Source organism: Trachurus trachurus, assembly GCF_905171665.1.
Source record: "Trachurus trachurus genome assembly, chromosome: 4".
Lineage (NCBI taxonomy): Eukaryota > Metazoa > Chordata > Actinopteri > Carangiformes > Carangidae > Trachurus > Trachurus trachurus.
Window position 1 is genome coordinate 2,687,616 of NC_139898.1, and position 18,811 is coordinate 2,706,426.

An 18,811-nucleotide genomic window follows, 5' to 3' on the forward strand; every position below is an offset into this window, starting at 1 on the left:
GTGTGTGTGTGTGTGTGTGTGTTTGTGGTCAGGTACCTTCCAGCCCAGTCTGTGTAATTTGCTGTGCTTGGCTGCACAGCCCTTTTGATCCCGAGGAGGACTTATGGACCTCGTTGACTGAGGGCACCAAGTTTCCCTCAGTCTGAGCCTGAACCCTGCACCCCCGTCATCTGGCCGGCCCTGGACCTCCATCCTGCGGTGAGGAGTGTGTGTTCATGTGGGCAGAACCCAGTACGGGTGGCCAAGGTGCTCTGGGGTCCGCTTCGGGAGCCGCTGAGCTCCAGCTAGGGCAGAGCAGCCGACCGCACCCTGCCATGAGAAAACACTGCACGGCTGCCATCCCCTCAAATCTGCCTGGCAGATCCTGCATGCGCACCACCGGGAAGGAGGGAAAACACCTATTTCTGTCCCAGCTGGGAAATATGAGCATGAATTAAAAAAAAAAAAAAAAACCATGCACACTCATTTGAGTTCAGACCATATGGGAAAAAGGAAACAAAAAGAAACAGTGATAGCAGAGTGTGGAGAGGACAGAGCAAATGACAGACAGCTGAAAACAGCCAAGCTCTGTTTTTACCCCGGCAACAATGAAGAAGGGTGGATGAGAACGATGCCTTAAAGGGGAGAGATTGTCTTACCTTCCTATACTTAGACAGTGAACAGTGGCACAAACAGTTGAATGGAGATGAAGTCTCTCTAGTGATTTATAGACTGGAGAACAGCTTCTCATTACTTACAGTATAGCATGAGTTCCCACACAGGGCTGCCTGTTGACTGTGTTCTCAGGAGCGGATGGTTTGTTTTTACTCTGTTGAACAGTGGTACACAGCCAGTGATGGGAATAACGCCGTTATTAACCCTACTTTTTTCAGTAACGAGTAATCAAAAAAGTTACTGTTTCCCCTGTTATAATATAAAATGTGCCGTTACTTGACTCAAGAAGTCCCGTCACAAAATAATACACCCATTAAAGCAGTAGTTCCCAACCTTTTTTGGCTCGTGGCCCCATTTTGACATCACAAATTTCTGGCGACCCTGTCAATCAAGATGCGCCGGCTCAGATATTTTTATATGCTGCATTTTATTTGAACTCGATTTATATTCGAGAAAGTGAAAGTATAGAATACAGTTGTTTAAGATTGGGTGTGGTGTTTTTAATCATAATTAAAAAAAAAAATAAATCATCCAGTAATTATCCAATGGGAGGCTCTTACCAATTAGCTTAGTTAAATCAAGGTGGTTACTTTTCCTGGTGATTAGTTACTTTTATAATGTAGTAATTCAGTTATTAACTCACTTAAGTAACTAGTAACCATAGCTAATTACTTTTTAAAGTAGCGTGCCCAACACTGTACACAGCATATTAAAGGTCAATTCCGGGCAAATTCAACTCGGGGCTGTATTTTCCTAACATTTTAGGTCTAAAAGAAGGAATCTGAAGATTTTCAGTTTAATTGCTCCTGTTTTGCGGTAGTTGTGTCTGTCCCCACATCGCCAAGGCAGCGATGAGAAGCTCCCGTTTCCGACACAGGAATATCAACTCTTGACTTGCTTGAAGTAAACAAACTTCTCGATGCATGTTTGAGTCGCCATCTGACGCTGTCTGTGGAAAAAAAATTCGGCTTTGAGGGATGTAAACAGTCTAAGCAGCGGAACTTCCATCCGCTCCTATTCATCGTTGCTGTGGCGATGCGGGGACAGACACAACTACCGCAAAACAGGAGCAATTAAACTGAAAATCTTCAGATTCCTTCTTTTAGACCTAAAATGTTAGGGAAATACAGCCCCGAGTTGAATTTGCCCGGAATTGTCCTTTAAATCTGGACAAACAGGATCCTCTTGTATCTTAAAGAGAACTTAATTCTTACAGTCTCATGTAAGCTGAACCTGCCTGTGTGTCATGGCTACAGATAATTGGTTCCCATAAAACTTTGCCATCAGTGAAAATCAGTTTGTCTTGTATTTCTTTTTTCTAATATCATTTCAAATCAGAGTGAAGATCAAACTGAAATAGTCACAGTTTCATGTGGGGAACTTCTCTTCTCTGATCATTAAAAAAAGAAAAGAAAAAAAAAGAACCATACCCCCCACCCCCCCGCCCCCCTCTGAGCCATATCTGTGTGTTTTTGCAAGGGTAAGACTTTCATCTAATCATTTGTCACAGTGATTTTATCAGCCTACCCCAAAGGTCAAGCTTCAGTTGTTTGCAGACAAGAGTTGATATCAGTAAGTTTTGCGAGTCAAGTGTAAGAGATCCAGTGATTAAGCCGCAAATCCTTCAGCGCCCCCCCCCCCCCCCCCCCCCCCATCCACCACCACCCACCCACCCCCCGCCGACGTCTATCTCTGGTGTTTTGTCTCAGTTTCCTCTGACGCTTTAATTCAGTTTTTCTCCTCCGCTGCAGAACTTATCTTCTCCTGAAACCCACAGTGCATCAATCATGGAGGATACGTGCACCTGCCCTCCCTCTTCCTCCATCATCAAGACCCAGACAACATAACCTATTCTGTCTTACACGCCGTCTTCCGCTCCCTGATTTGATTTTTTTTTTTTTTTGCCACCGCTCAGCAGCATAGACCTAGAAAAGTGTGTGTGGGCATGTGTTCAGTGAGATGATAAAACTGCCACAAAGAGACGGCACTTTACATCCGCCAGCCCCGCTCCTTCAAAGAGCTCCCACCGCTGGCTTCCGTTTGAAATGGTAAAGTAGCCAAAGATACAAGACTCCTGTGTTACCCCCCACCCCCATGCTCTTTACTAGAACTGACAATATTTCACTTTTTGATCTTCAACTGCAGCCAAGATCAACTTTTATGTAGTTCTTCATTTATTAATTGGAGCTTTTCCAGGCTTTCACTATGAATCACTGTATGAGTGATATACCTGCTTTTTACTGAACAAACCTTTAATGTCATTGCTTTCTAAATGCTGTAATTGGAGTTTAATTTAAAACATAAATTCTATTTGAAAATTTAGACTTAAAGCAGAAGTAAGCGGAATGTTTGTGTTAATATAAGTCTTAAATAGTTATATCCTCCGACGGCAATCACTTACATAGAGTGTTTGGTCTGAAACACGGGTCTGTCAGTCACTCTGCTCTGCTGTAAGCCGAGGAGAAAACTTTCCTTGTATCCTACAAGTTTTATCCAGTGAGGAGAGAGGACGGCATGAAGGGGCGGTCCTCTCTGTGTGTGCAGCCAAGGGATGCGCGTGAATGTGGTGACGTAGGGACGAGGACCAATAGATCCATGACGAGGGCGGGGGCTGCTAACTCCGTCGGCTGACAAGAAGTTATGGTGCGTTCAAGGCAACCCGTAACTTGTTCACGTACCAGATCGAACTGGTACGACTTCACAGGTCGGAAAAACGCGAGTTACGGGTTGCCTGGAACGCTACAAAGTCGTAAGTCGTGACTTGAAGCCGTAACTTACGGTTTCAAAAGCCTGCCTGAAACGCAGCATTAGCCAAAACGACCGGATCGCTTACTTCTGCTTTAATGATTTTTTTCCCCTACTCTACTCAAAGTAAACATGGAGTCCTTCCTGAGTAATAGCCATCAGTGTCAGTGTGAGCTCCTGTTATGTCTGTGTTGGTGTGTTTGATTTCTATTTTATTTTTTATTTTTTTACAGTGTATCTCCCCTCCTTCCTTCACTTCCTGCAGGACTCCTCTCCCTCCTTTTTTTGTCTCTCCATAAATCCGCTGGGTCATTTGTCCCTCTTGCCAGGACACACAGACACTCAAGGCCAGGTCTGCTTTTGGTCCACTCCCCTGCTCCACTCTCATGTCATGTCCTGTGCTGCATAGGGATGTTTACAGGAAACCAACAGTGTTTTTTGCCCCATTAACCACACACTCTATAAATTAATACGTCACAGAGGAATGGGGCTGACCTTGCACGATTCTCTCTTCGGCTGTATTGGGTACATGCAGGCCTGTTGGAAAGTACACACATCATCTGAATCATCTGTAACTGGGAAATGATTTAGAGGCTCGGTTTGCACTCTGCTGAGTGTGAAGTTTTTGCTGCTCTTGATTGGATTAATGTTACGTTAAGTTGCACCGGAGAGCGCTGTAGTTTATGGCCTGCGAGTCTGCGACTGGTTGTTACAGATGCTGACAAACACGGAGAAGTGGCATCAGATAATTATGTGCTCTGATCTGTGGTGTACAGTTTCTGAGCTCGACAACTGCTTCAAGATGAATGGAGGAAGAGCATCTGGGCGAAGGTTCGGTCGCAGATGTGGAATAAACAAGTAATAATTGTGACATAACTACAAATATAGATAAACACATAAAAAACGGAAATGCCATATGATCCTCAGAAGTTGTCACTGTAGCAACCACTTAAATCATGCTGCTATGCATGCTTCAGACTTTATGATAGATAATGCTGTATTTGTGTTCTACCACAAACAGCTCCATGGTTAGTGATTTATCTCTGAGTGATGCCCGATTCCTAACTCTCTTTTGGGGAATATCTTCTGGAAATGAAGATGCTTTTTCTTTCCAAATCAATTTTTTGGTTTGGCATGTCTTTTTTTTAGCCTAATTTAAGGATACACAGTTACTATCGGCACAGATCATTATTGGCCCAATATTGGCTGATAATTATCGGCTGAAATGCACAGATAAATCCAAAAATGACATTACTAGAGTCAATTATAATTAGACAACATTGCCTAGACTTTGCTCGTTTTCAGTCTGTTCGCCCCCTGAGTTGATTTGAAACAATAATGTTGATTTTGTTGTGATTACAGTAGTGATGTTGGTTATATTATTGTGCTAAGTCAGAGGCTGAGCTGTAATGTTTAATTCATCTTTACCAGAGACGTTCTTTGTCTTTACTCCCTTTCTTTTCCTCAGGGAACTAGGGATGCACAATAACTCTTTTTTTTCCACTGATACCCATAACTGATAATAACTTCTTGCTTTGTCATAACTGATGCTGATACCAATAACTGGTAACATTTTAAAATAGTTTATATACTGTACACACCTAATGATTAAGAAAGGTTAAGCTGTAGTGAGTAAAGATGAATTTAGCATTATAGCTCTGCCTCTGACTTAAAGAATGAAACCAACATCACCACTGTAATCACAACAAAAACAAAAACAGTTACGTCTCTTCAAAAATCAACATTTATTATTGTTTCAACAATCTAAGGGGCAAACAGACTGAAAATGAGCAAAATCAAGACAGTGTTGGCTTATTATAATTTTCTCTAATCGGCAAAAGATGTCATTATCTGATATAATAATTATCAGCAAATATCAGGCCGATAATTATCTGTACCAATAGTTAATGTGCATCCCTAATATAAACTATTAAAAATGTAATCAGCATTGGTTATGAGAAGCAGGAAGTTATAGATCGGTGGGAAAAAGAATTATCGTGCATCCCTACCCCCTAAATAACACTTTAAGTCCTTTATTTTTGCATTAGGCCCCTATACAAACTTCACCTGTCACTTATAGCCGTCGCCTGAGAGGCACAATCCTAAATATCTTTCCTCAGCCCACTGCTGTGAACAACATGGTGATGATCAAAGGCGCCTCAGATAGGCATATCAACACTGTTATCAACAATTTCTCCCTGTGCTGCTGCATCCATATCATGGAGGATGAACCATGAAATGACAACGTGACAATGTTCAGAGACATTTTTTAATCTGAAATTCAACCTGAAGCTATAAAGTTAGACACAGTAATGAAAAAATGTTCCTTCCATCCCCAGTTCAAATCACATCACCCTGGTATCTGGCCCTGTGGATCATTTTCATTTCATTTAGAGACATGTTAAGATATTGATCCGTGAGATTTCTGCCACTCAAAAAAAATCCCCTTTTAAATTCATTCAGTGTCCTGTTTTATCAGAAATAACCAGTTTACCTTTGTATGATATTCAGATCGGCTCTCTTGTTCCAACATCATGTTAAAGGGATAATTCAACATTTTGGCTAAGTGGCCCATTGCCATAATCCCTATATAGTCATAGCAGTATATTCGTTACCTTTAATTGTCGGTGCAAGCTATTTTTAGAACGGCGGAGCAGAGCCGCAAGCTGCTCAGAGCTACGCTACAGAGGCTCATGGGATTTCTTGGTTTCCGTCATCAAACTCATCAAATACACAATCCAACAACTCCACAACGCTCTGGTGGACAAGTTGTGACCTGCACATTCACCACGCTATGAGATAATAACAGAATGTTACCAGACAGAGTTGTTTTAAAGGTAAATGCAGAGTCTGCTTGCCAAAAACCTGCTCCCGACGGGAATGCACATCAGCGGTTTTGCATGAATTTACCTTGAAAACAACTCTGTCTAGCTTGCACCAACAATTAAAGGTAACGAACCTACTCCTAAAACTATAGGGATTATGGCAATGGGCCAATTTGCCAAAATGTTGAACTATCCCTTTAAGTGACTTATACAGAGAAATATAGATGCATCCTGGGAAAAGACTGTTGCTGAACCTTTAAATTTCATTCTCCGTACTTTGTGCACTAGAAACAAATGTATGTTTTTTACTGTACATCTGAAATCTGAACCAAAAACCCCAATTGCGTTGATGGCAGTTCACCGCAAGAGTTGAGTCAAAGAAACACTTAGACATTTTCTCCACTGGTCCGGGGGGCCTCATGAATGACATGTATGTACAGTGAGTCGGTTCTGAATCATCTCATGAATTAATCTCACTTTGAGAGTCAGAGTAAAAGAAATAAACAGTGAAGCGCGCCAGTCCACGTACACACGCATGTTCGACCGAATGATGAGGGGGCCCACAGAAGAAAAAAATGTAAGAAACCCTGAGTCAGAACGGTTGGAGCCATTCTTTTTTGCTGTATCATACTCTTCCAGGAAAAACTGTCCCCCTCCTCACCCCCACGCTCATTAATGACTTGGACGCAGCCGAGAGGGATTTCATCACTTAACCAGCCACATGTGTGTTCATTCCTACACGTAGTGCACCACATCTTCCTTTAAGTTTGCACTGTTTGATACTTAACTGCCTTTTAATGGTACAACACTCATTACACATCTACAGGAATTCAGTTTGTCCACAAACGCCCCCACACTCCCCGGCTCCGAAACGCACCCCCACTCAGCCCCGCACCGAGTCGAGCCGAGCCGAGCCGAGGACCCAGACTGTTGGCTGTGTGTGTGTGTGTGTGTGTGTGTGTGTGTGTGCACAAGTCAAGTACAAGAGTGCCCCCTGAAGTCTGCAGCCTTTTCAGCAGAGAGAGCCACGCTACACTTCAACGCTCGCAGATGGCCCAGCACGCGCCCCCCCCCCCCCCCACACACACACACCCACACACACACACACACACACACTGCCCCAGCGCCCCCCCATCCCCCTGTTCAATAGTAGGGTAGTTACTCAACAGGGTTCCTGGCTGGTTACGGACCCCGTCTCACACCCTGCCAGTATAAACCTCACCCCTCAGCCCCTGCTCCAACCCCCCATCCCCCCTCCACCCTGCCCCCCCCCCACCTCTGTCTGACCAAATGGCCCAGGCGAAGCGTCAGGGGAGTGGGCCGGCAGAGGGGCCGCGTGGGCAAACAGCCAAATGAGAACCATATTTCTTCGGTTCCCTCCGTCTTCCGAGAACACACACACACACACACACACACAGGACGCACGGGGTTGTGTGCAAACATATACAGATGCATGCGTGCACAACATCACAAACACACACACACACACACACGGCTGCTCACATATGGTCCAGTCACACTATTGGTATTTCAGCCATGACAAGTATGTGGGACTTTGAGATGTGCGTAATTGGAGAAATTCTTGAAGTGCACAAGAGGTGTTTCTTCCAAAAAATGACACCGCGTCGCCGCTCTTGACCAATAGCAGCCCCGCTCTGCCTCTTTCCTCTTAATGTCAGTCGAAGCAAACAAACAGATCGTTGTGAAATACCAATTTTTATTTAGTTTTTTTCTCTTCAAATGTTTTTCTTTTCATACTGCATCAGTGTTTCAGACTCTTGTCAGTCCGTGGCTGAGCTGTGTCTGCCGGTCTTTGTGTCTGGTTCTAGTGTGAAGATGGCGGGCGTCCCAGTGTGAGCCCCTCTCCTCTCCATCTAGCCCCAGCCCAAGGTCTGGAACAGATTACATCTGATATTAAACACATGGCAGCAGTTAGAAAGGAGAAAAGGCGAGAGAAGAAAAAAGTTAAAGAAAAAAAAAACAACACCCCCCCCCCCCAAAAAAAAAAAAAAGGAGAAAAAAAAGAAAAACAGAGTGGATTTGTCAACCAGCTCCCTCCTACCTCTCCTCTCTCTGTGTCCTAAACCCCTTTTTGTCTCTCTTGTCTCTCTCTACGTCCAGTGTCTGGTCACTCCTGAGAGAAGGCAGAGGATCATGTCGGCCTGTCAGAGCAGTGACAAAGATGTCGTCCCTTCATCTAAGCAACAAAGTGTCAGTGCTTCTAACAGGGCAAGAGTCTTTCAGAGGAGACCATCAGAGACAGTGAAGTAAAATATGATCAGAGTTTGAATTCAGATAGAGGGGGACGGAGTGTCAGTCTGTGTGAAGTTAATGACGGTGAAGGTCCTCGGTGACGCTCTTTGTGTCTCTCTCGCTGGAAGACTAAAAGCTGCTTCCACAGCTCATGGCAGATGGTAACGGTCTCACACACATGCCTCGTCTTCAGTCTCCCATTAGAGATGAGGATCACAGTGTTTCATAACCGAGCGGATAATGAGACAGGGGACTGAGATGCTATCAGGAGGAGCCTCGGTCTCCGCGCTCCGCTGCAGTGTCACTGATGTCGGAGCGGCGCTGCGCTGAGCAGTCCTCGGGAATCTTGGCACGCACATTTTAAAGTGATAGTTCAACATTTAGTCAAATTGGCCCATTGCCATAACCCCTATAGTCATAGCAGTAGGTTCGTTACCTTTAATTGTCGGTGCAAGTTATTTTTAGAACGGCGGAGCAGAGCGGCGAGCTGCTCAGAGCTACGCTACGGAGGCTCATGAGATTTCTTGGTTTCCCTCATCAAACTCATCAAATACACAATCCAACAACTCCACAACGCTCTGGTGGACAAGTTGTGACCTGCACATTCACCACGCTATGAGATAATAACACAACGTTACCAGATAGAGTTGTTTTAGAGGGAAATTCATGCAAAACCGCTGATGCACGTTGCCTTCAGGGACAGTTTTTCATCAAGCAGTCTCTGTATTTACCTCTAAAACAACTCTGTCTGGTAACGTTCCATTATTATCTCGTATCGTGGTGAATGTGCAGGTCACAACTTGTCCACCAGAGCGTTGTGGAGTTGTTGGATTGTGTATTTGATGAGTTTGATGAGGGAAACCAAGAAATCTCTCCGTAGTGTAGCTCTGAGCAGCTCGCGGCTCTGCTCCGCCGTTCTAAAAATAGCTTGCACTGACAATTAAAGGTAACGAACCTACTCCTATAACTATAGCGATTATGGCAATGGGCCAATTTGCCAAAATGTTGAACTATCCCTTTATGGTGGATTGAGAACATTCCTAAATGCCCCCCCCCCTCTCTGCTTTTTCCTGTGAGGGGTCCCACAGGGGAGTCACCACCAGGCTCTCCATCACCCAGATGAGCGCTCCATCACGTCCACGTTGTGGTCCATGTTTACACTGGGAGGCCCCGCAGGCTCTGAGCAAACAGCAGCAACAGCAGCCGCTGATTTCTAGTTATGAAAATCATCATCACGCCACTTTTATTGTCGTGTTTTTGCCTTTGATGCTGACCTGTGTGATTGTTCTTCCCCCCCCCCCCCCCCATCAGGTCCCCTGCAGCACAGACCCTGTGGGAGGCCATGCTGACCAGCAAACACAAAGAGGGGGTGATGGAGGTCCGACGGCATCTGGTGGAGGCAGCCAGTAAGGAGAAGCTGCCAATCAAGATGAGCATGGGTATGATGCAACATACAAAGCACACACCTTGTTTCCCATCCAATACAACACAGAGACATTCACACAGTGTGTGTGTGTGCGTGTGTAGTGTTTTGGTGCAGAACCATAGCGCCTCCTACTGAAATCTAGAAATACACCATCTCTAGTCTGTTGTGTGTTTGCCCATGTGGCCACAGAGGAAATCTGAACCACATGTTGGCTCTACGACATACACTCACACACACACACACACACACACTCACACACACACACACATGCTGCTTCGCACACACGATTCTCTCCAAAACTTTTGTTGTTTGTTAATGAAGCAGCGAGGGATGAAAACATGTGTAGGCACGCAAAAATAAAGCCAACGCATGCACAAGTACACAGCGCCCTCGTGCACGTTCACCTTTTTGACTACTCACAAACACACACGCACACACATGCATGAACACAGGGCTTAATACGCAGGTTAGCATCTGGCAGAATGGGGGGGGGTACGAGGGAGGAGCCCTGCGGTCCCTCAGCTCCTATAATCTAAAAGGTAAAGAAGGTCTTGTCTCTCGTAACAAGCGGGGTGTAATATGTTGGAGAGGTCACACACACACACACACATGCACGCACACTCCACTCCCTCGCTCACTTTGCCAAAAAAACTGCATACACACGGTGGTTTGCTCTCACACGTTTATGCTAAACAGCGGTCCCTCTGATTCTGCAGCGGGCCGCGGCATTTTTGGATTTATTCAGGCCAAATGCACAAAAACAAGACGGGAGGAAAAAAAGGTCGGAGAGACCGGAGCAACAGGGGAAAGTGCCGGCCGCCTGCTGACTGACAGCCCGTTGACTTCATTTCTTTGCTGAGAGAGAGAGAGAGAAAAGAGAAGGAGGGGGTGCGCTGTCAAACCCCTCACACACTGAACCTTTATACCCCACTGGCAGAGAACCAGACTCCACCAAGCCCCCTGAGCTCCCAGCGCTACCCCCCACCCCCCCACACCCACACACACACACACACAGTTCCCATCCTACCCACCAGCACCACCAGCCGAGTTCTCAATCCATCATGCTCTGGCTCAGCTGAGACCGGCCCGGACCCAGGAGCACAAAACCCCTTAGTATTAATACCCATCTGCTCCCGACGTGCCCACTCACTCTCTAGGAGAGGAGAATTTTTTCCACAGCACGGTCTCACTGTGGTAGGTTTATGCAGATCAGGAGAGAAAATAGGGTATATCAGTGTAGTAACGGCGCTCTGTGTTCTCACATATACACAACGGCCCAACTTGGCTTCTTTTTCATCTCAACAGGATAAAATCATCCAGGGAGAGACAGAGAAAATAATCCATTTCTCAGAGCCTGAGTATGACCCGTCAGGTTTCTTAGAGCACAATGGGATGATGAAATTCCCTTGCCCTGTGTGTGTGTATGTGTGTGTGTGTGAGAGAGAGAGTGTATAGAGTATAGATGTGATTGTACAGAGAGTCCAGTGTTTATCTTGGGTGTTTTTGCTCTTAGCAGGGAATTAGTGAGACAGCTTTGGTTTCATCGTCCGTAAACGTGCGTTTATCTGTCCATCTGCATGTGCACATGCACACATGTGTTTGCACTGCGAGGTTATTCAGTTTCTGTGTGCACTGATACCACAGTGTAAATGAGAGGTGCTGACAGGGCCTCTCCCCCTGTGATGCATTCTGGGCTTTTAACAGTGAGACTCAAAGCAGACAAACTGATTGCTTTCATCATTCATTATTCATTGTTTAGAGTCAATGAAATGGTCAACAGTTTTAAATAAGTATTCAGATACTCCCAGAACGGAAATCACAGTTAAATTATGATTTGTTGCATTTTTTGGTTATTTATTCATGGACTTTTCTATTAAGTAGGCCTAGTTGTAATTGTAATGTTAGTGAATGTAATTTAAGCAGAGTCATTTGTAAATGTCATTTGTTAGGACAACATAAACATGTTTTGGCCATATAAGACTATCATTATAATGTTACAGTATAAGCAGGTGAAATGATCATTGTCAATCATGCTTTCATTAGAAATGTCCCCTCATGCAGATTGTTAAAATCTTTTTTTTTTCATTTGCATGTCTCAAAAGGAATAGAAGAACACATCTTTAATCAGAATACATACAATTTCAGTAGTTTGTCTATTGTCCTGTTTTAAAGTATGACATCAGCCGTCACACATAGATATGATATATGATATTTAGTCACTTAGATGGTATGACCCCAGGAATGGTAATGTTGCTCTGCTGGTTGGTCTGTCCTTCACTTCACTTTGCAATTACATTTGGAAGAAACATCCAGATAATGAGGACGGGGGTTTCCCTCCAGCACCATCAACAGATTCATCTTTGTGGCTTTGACTAAATTCTACTTTTGGCTACGCTCCCATCAAATACAGTAGGACATCATGTCCCACTTTGGGTGAATTATAATCATTTCTGGCAACTGACACTCACTTTACATAAAAGTTAAATGTGTGCCAAACTTAGGTTTGAGAGCAAATATCTAGACTTTGACATATGAGCATGGTAATAATCATTCTACCAGTTTGCTCATTGTGAGCATGTTCTCATGCAGGCATTAGCATTTAGCTCAAAGCAATGCAGCTCCAATTTATTTTATTTTTTTTAGATATTTTTGGGGCATTTTTGCATAGTTTTAGGAGTAGGTTTGTTACCTTTAATTGTCGGTGCAAGCTATTTTTAGAACGGCGGAGCAGAGCCGCGAGCTGCTCAGAGCTGTTATGAGATAATAACGAAACGTTACCAGACAGAGTTGTTTTTGAGGCAAATGCAGAGACTGCTTGCCGAAAAATTGCCGCAGACGGGAAAGCGCATCAGCGGTTTTCATGAATTTACCTCAAAAACAATTTGGCCTCGTAACATTCTGTTATTATCTCATAGCATGGTGAATGTGCAGGTCACAACTTGTCCACCAGAGCGTTGTGGAGTTGTTGGATTGTGTATTTGATGAGTTTGATGAGGGAAACCAAGAAATCCCATTAGCCTCCGTAGCGTAGCTCTGAGCAGCTCACGGCTCTGCTCCACCGTTCTAAAAACAGCTTGCACGAACCTACCCCTAAAACTATAGGGATTATGGCAATGGGCCAATTTGCCAAAATGTTGAACTATCCCTTTAACCACTCGACCCCCACAAAGAATTTGAAGCGTGTCATTGTCGCAGGCTTGGTTCATTGTGCAGGTGATATTTCCATCCCCACATCACTCACACAGAGTTTGAGCAGATAACATTTCTAGGACAGATCTCAGAGACAGGAGACAGCTCTCTGCTCCTTTACTGTACACTCTTGAAAGGGGCCCCAACATGCACCCACAAATAAAAGTTCCAGGACTTTCCTCCTCTTAGAGTGCATAAATAAAAGTCTCTCAGCCTTCCTGTGTCCCCCGTCCATGTAGAATTACTTATGAGTCAGTCCAGCTGCTGAGGCGGGCCACCGCGCAGCTCCACGCTGACAGCAGACATCACTTAGCCTCTGGGTAACCCTGAGCACCTAGAATGCAAGTCATCTTCCAGCAACAGGACTAAATCATTGTTGGCCCTTGGCCCCCTTTTTTTTTTTTTTGCATTGTTCAGGACTTTGATCAAGACTGAGCCTCAGTTGCCACTTCTGCACATCGGGCTGAAATGGGCAGCAGCTTCAGACTGTTTATAGCACGGGACTGAAAATGTGATTTTGTTTTATGGCCGATCCCGTAATAAATGCACCCAGAAGAGCTTTAAAATGGCCAAAGGGTTCAGGTTTCTCCACCCTCTTTAGGTGATGTGCAAAAGGCCAACAAAGAGTGCAGTGTTTTCTATTATAGCTAAAAGCTTTGGTGCAAGAGCTGCTCATCACAACAGACAGGTAGAAGATATGGGTCAAGGTACGGTTGATTTAAATAAACCCATATTTAATCCACTTCTGCCCTAATCCACTGAACGCTTCACTGAACTACAAATATTGTCTACTCTGTATATGATACTCAAATGCATCGCAGCACAAAATGATAAACGACTATATATTTAACTTCATGGTGTTTTCAGACCCCAGGAATTAGAGTTTACTCAGAAACTGAATCCAATTTGCCCAAATGGAAACAATTCCACAAACAATGATAAAGTTTTGACATTTAAAAGTCAATGAAGTTACAAAGCGCTGCGTCGTCTTACATGCATTCTGTAATTTATTAGTCTGAATATAAGAACCTTTCCAGTCCTGCCTTCTTTTACGGCGAGAAACTGCAGCGTTTGAAACCAGAGCTCAGCTGACAAATCTTCTGCCCGAGATTCATTTTGCATCTGGCAACAAGCTGCCTGAGGAATCGCAGAGCTGTTTTTGAGGGAAGTTTAGTGACACAGATAAGAGCGAGCCTTTTTTTTTTTGTACCAGAGCTGTTTGATTGTGTAATGGAGAGCAGGCTTTCGTGTGGCTTTCTTGTTTTAACTTCTTTTTTCCCCTGCTTTTTTCCTAAGTGTCTTAGATTTTCTCACTCAGACTCATCTGGTCCGTCTGAACTGTGAAGTCTGATTGCATTTGGCCTCCGCTGCACGCCGTACCTTACTACCTTCCCTCGCCGCCTATTCTCGGGGTAAAAAAAATTATGCTTGGCCTCCACTTTGGACCTATTTCCTGGTTTCGGCGCTGAATTATGGTTGGCACATCAAGCTCAGTGCACCTTGGTTATGCCGCCTGGATTTTTATGGCTGGATATGTTCACAATAGAGCTTTTCAGGATTTCAAACGTGTCTGGACTGGAGTTTATTCTTCAAAAATACTTTATTTTCAGCAAAGAAACTTGATTCCCTTTTTGTAGACATTTTGTTCCACTTTTCCCAAAGATGCCACAGAGCAGCACACACACACTGACTCTTTCAGTTCACTTTGGAAAGTCTGTTTCCCAACAGGCCCCGCTCGTAGAAATCTATTTTGCTGTCAGGTTTGCTTATCAGCTGCTCGGAGAGAGTGTTTCTTTTTATTTTATTTTATGTACGAGTTTCCCTGGATGATTTCCCCCCAATTTTCCCTCTGAAAATATTTCAACATCCAAAGATTTTGTCAGTTTAAAAAAAAAGCGGTGTTGTCGTTAAGTGCCATGACTCCATATTGAATTCAGGATTCTGAAGCTTTTCTGCTCCATTTTTGTCTTTTGTCTGTTTCTCTTCTAGTCATGTGTTTGGCCTCGCTAAAGAAAACATTGGCCATGTAGTCCAACAGGAAATACTCCCACATCTGGTGCTGGTTCAGAACATCAACATGAAGAAGTAGGCTTTATGGGGAGTTAATGTGTGCCCCCCCCCCCTCATCTACCCTCTATCCCAGCCCCTTGACATAGCCTCTCGTACCTCCAGGCCACCGTGCCCCCCCCCCCAACCCCCCCTCAAGACCCTTTACGCTGCTCTTCCTGTGTCTCTGTGAATCTTCGTGGGAGGGGCAGCGGGAAGTAGGGGATCCTAAACAGTGTGAGGGGTCTGGCCCCTCTCTGCTGCCTCAATTAATAATCAATGAAAATCTCTGATTTACACTTATTAGTCACACTGAAGACATGCCACACACACACACACATAAACACTCTGACAGTAATTCACCTGATCTTGCACATATAGACAATATTCACACGCACATGCATACACACTTTCTCGCAGCCTGTGGAGACTTTGCTCATTAAGACAATATTATGGTCTGCTTTGGTATCAGTCATCCCCCTCTGCCCTCAGCTCAGTGTATGATAGTTATTAAAACGGCGGTTGTGCTTTGGGGGAAAGGTTGTCTATTTATTCTGCTTCTACGCCTCCTTCTTCCCATCAGGAGGAGTAACAGTAACAGTGTAACACCAGTGTGTCTCTCTGATTAGCTGCTAACCGTTGGCACAGCAAAACACCGGTAGCCCAAGAGCGTGTATTCTGTAAACCAGTGGTTTTCAAAGTAGGGTCTGGGGACCCCCAGGGGTCCTTGAGAGGGTTCAAGGGGGTCCCCAACTTTTTCTGGAAATTTTACCACTTTTTGTAGAATTTTTACATCTTTCTTTATAATTTTTTTTTTTACTATAATTTTTTCGTTTAGATATTTTAACCCTTTAATTTTTTTTTGGGGGGGGGGGGGGCAGAAATTTACCAGTTTCTTCTTTAATTTTTTTAAAACTTTATTTTTTTGAGAAATTGTACCACTTTTTTTTTTATTATTATTTTTTTTTTTTTACTTTTTTGAGAAATTCGACCAGTTTCTTCTAGAATTTTTATATATATATATATATATATATATATATATATATATATATATACTGTATATATATATATATATATATATATATATATATATATTACCACTTTTTTCTAGAATCGTTTTTGAGAAATTTTACCAGTTTTTTTTTTTTTAGAGAGAATTTTAACTTGATATTATTTATTTTATTTTTTTGTTTAGAAATCTCACAACTTTTTTCTAAGTGTTTTTTTTACCACTGTTTTCCAGACATGTTTAAACATTTTTGGAAAAATTTCATCAGTTTTTTCCAGAAATTTCTCTACAATATTTCCAAATATTCATGCCATTGGCTCTAATTTAGGCCTATTTGTGTATTTCTGGTGTTTGCTTCAAAATTTTGTCCAATGGGGGTCTTTGGTCCAATTTGTATTAATTTAGGGGTCCTTGATGTAAAAAAAAAAAAGTTTGAGAACTGCTGCTGTAAACTGTGTCATGTTCTCTGACCAAAAATGATCAATGGCTTTGTGATTCCTCCCTGGATTATAACAGAATCTTCTCTCCTTCCTCCTCCTCTTCCCCTCTCAGGCCGTGTGACCCCCGAGCAGCTGTGCTCTTACATGCAGCTGTTCCGGAGCAGTTGGGGGGCGCTAGAGAGTCACTGCGGGGTGCTCCAGCTGGGCCTGGCCACGGCCCAGACGCTCCGCCACCCGGACCTGCCCCGCTGGGATTCCTGCCTGGCGTTCGAGCGGCTGCTGCTACAGGTCCATGCTCATCTTACACAAACCTATTATCCATATGTGTTAAAGCTGCTGAAAACTGACAAGCCCCCGTTTATCACTGGCAAACCACCACTTGAAAAATGTGATGACTGACAGGAACATTTTTTATACCCTTAAACTATAAACCAGCATTTCAGATGCAACACAATTCATTTTTTTAATGAAGAAGTTAAAGGGATAGTTCAACATTTTGACAAATTGGCCCATTGCCATAATCGCTATAGTCATAGCAGTAGGTTCGTTACCTTTAATTGTCAGTGCAAGCTATTTTTAGAACGGCGGAGCAGAGCCGTGAGCTGCTCAGAGCTACGCTACAGAGGCTCATGAGATTTCTTGGTTTCCCTCATCAAACTCATCAAATACACAATCCAACAACTCCAAAACGCTCTGGTGGACAAGTTGTGACCTGCACATTCACCACGCTATGAGATAATAACACAACGTTACCAGACAGAGTTGTTTTCGAGATAAATGCAGAGTCTGCTTGATGAAAAACTGTCCCTGAAGGCAACGCGCATCAGCGGTTTTGCATGAATTTACCTCTAAAACAACTTTGTCTCATGGATTGTGTATTTGATGAGTTTGATGAGGGAAACCAAGAAATCCCATTAGCCTCCGTAGCGTAGCTCTGAGCAGCTCGCGGCTCTGCTCCACCGTTCTAAAAATAGCTTGCACCGACAAATAAAGGTAACGAACCTACTCAACTCAACTTTATTTATAAAGCGCTTTAACAGCAGCCTCAGCTGAAACAAAGTGCTGTACATCAGTGAAAATAGAACATACGACAGAAAAACAATATAAAAACAGTAAAAATGCCCACTAGGTACTGCAACCGAGCCAACCTACTGCTATGACTATAGGGATTATGGCAATGGGCCAATTTGCCAAAATGTTGAACGATCCCTTTAAGATGAAATATCTAAATGATGGCGCATGTTATTTTAATTCCTAAACAAAGTCGCACTCAGAAAATGAAGCAGGAGAGCAGCACATTCAGTGGCACTGGTATTTGTAATTAATCTGGTGATTATCCTTTCACATCTTCCCCTTCGGTAAATATTTTATTGGGAGTACGCTGCAGGTAAGTGGGTGCTTGTGGTTCGCTAAACGGTGGCCAGAATGTTGTGTTAAACTGACATAGACAGGAAAAAACGCAGATTCCTCCGCTTCATAAACAAGGTCAGTTGTGTTTGTAAGGAAAACATTCAGATCCAGTAAACAGCGAAAAAAAAACACACACACACACACACACACACATACACACACCAGATTTCCATCAGGAGGAGGAGGAAGAAGGGGGGGGGGGGGGGGGGTCGTCTAGTTTACAGGGGCAGACGGAGGAGGATGTACACGTGTGTCTGACTTGGAAAAAGGTCAAAGGGCAAATCTGATGGGGAGGCAGAGAGGGAGAGGAGGCGATGGGGTAGAAATAGAAAATCACACCAGGCTCGTCACCACTTCACATCTTCTTTACCTGTGGTTCTGAAAACGTCGAACGGCTCACCGACACAAACACCGAGGCCGTTTCCTCTGTCTCTTACCTCACCGTGTTCACCGAGTCTCTTCATATTCCTGAAGCTGTAAAGACAGCAGAGTATTTAGGAACTTATTAAACTAAATCACGGAAAAATAAAACGAGCTGCACAGCAGTGCCCCGTGCCTAATTGGAATTTGAAAACAACCTCATAAACCTCGGTCCTCAGCTGGGGCCATCGCTGCTTTTATTAAATCAAGGAGGAAGAAGACTTTAGGGCTTATGGTTCCAGTATCCATTTATTTCATGACTCCACTTTGATCCTCCACTGGTCGTCCATAATACCTGGAGAATTCAAACTACAACTTTCTCACAGCTCTCTCTCTCCTTTTTTTTAAACTTCAGAGTACACAGGTTTGTGGGAGTGGGTCTGACGGTGACTGC

The 18,811-nt window shown here is 43.8% G+C and overlaps 1 protein-coding gene across 1 annotated transcript in view; it reads left to right on the forward strand.

Annotated features, from left to right (window-relative positions):
- scfd2 (sec1 family domain containing 2) overlaps positions 1-18,811 on the forward strand; it is a 128,027-nt gene that overhangs the window by 8,361 nt on the left and 100,855 nt on the right. The window contains exons 3-4 of the mRNA XM_083970636.1: positions 9,789-9,916; positions 16,700-16,875. Coding sequence (XP_083826762.1) covers positions 9,789-9,916; positions 16,700-16,875 — 304 coding nt within the window. The remainder of the gene's footprint in view (positions 1-9,788; positions 9,917-16,699; positions 16,876-18,811) is intronic.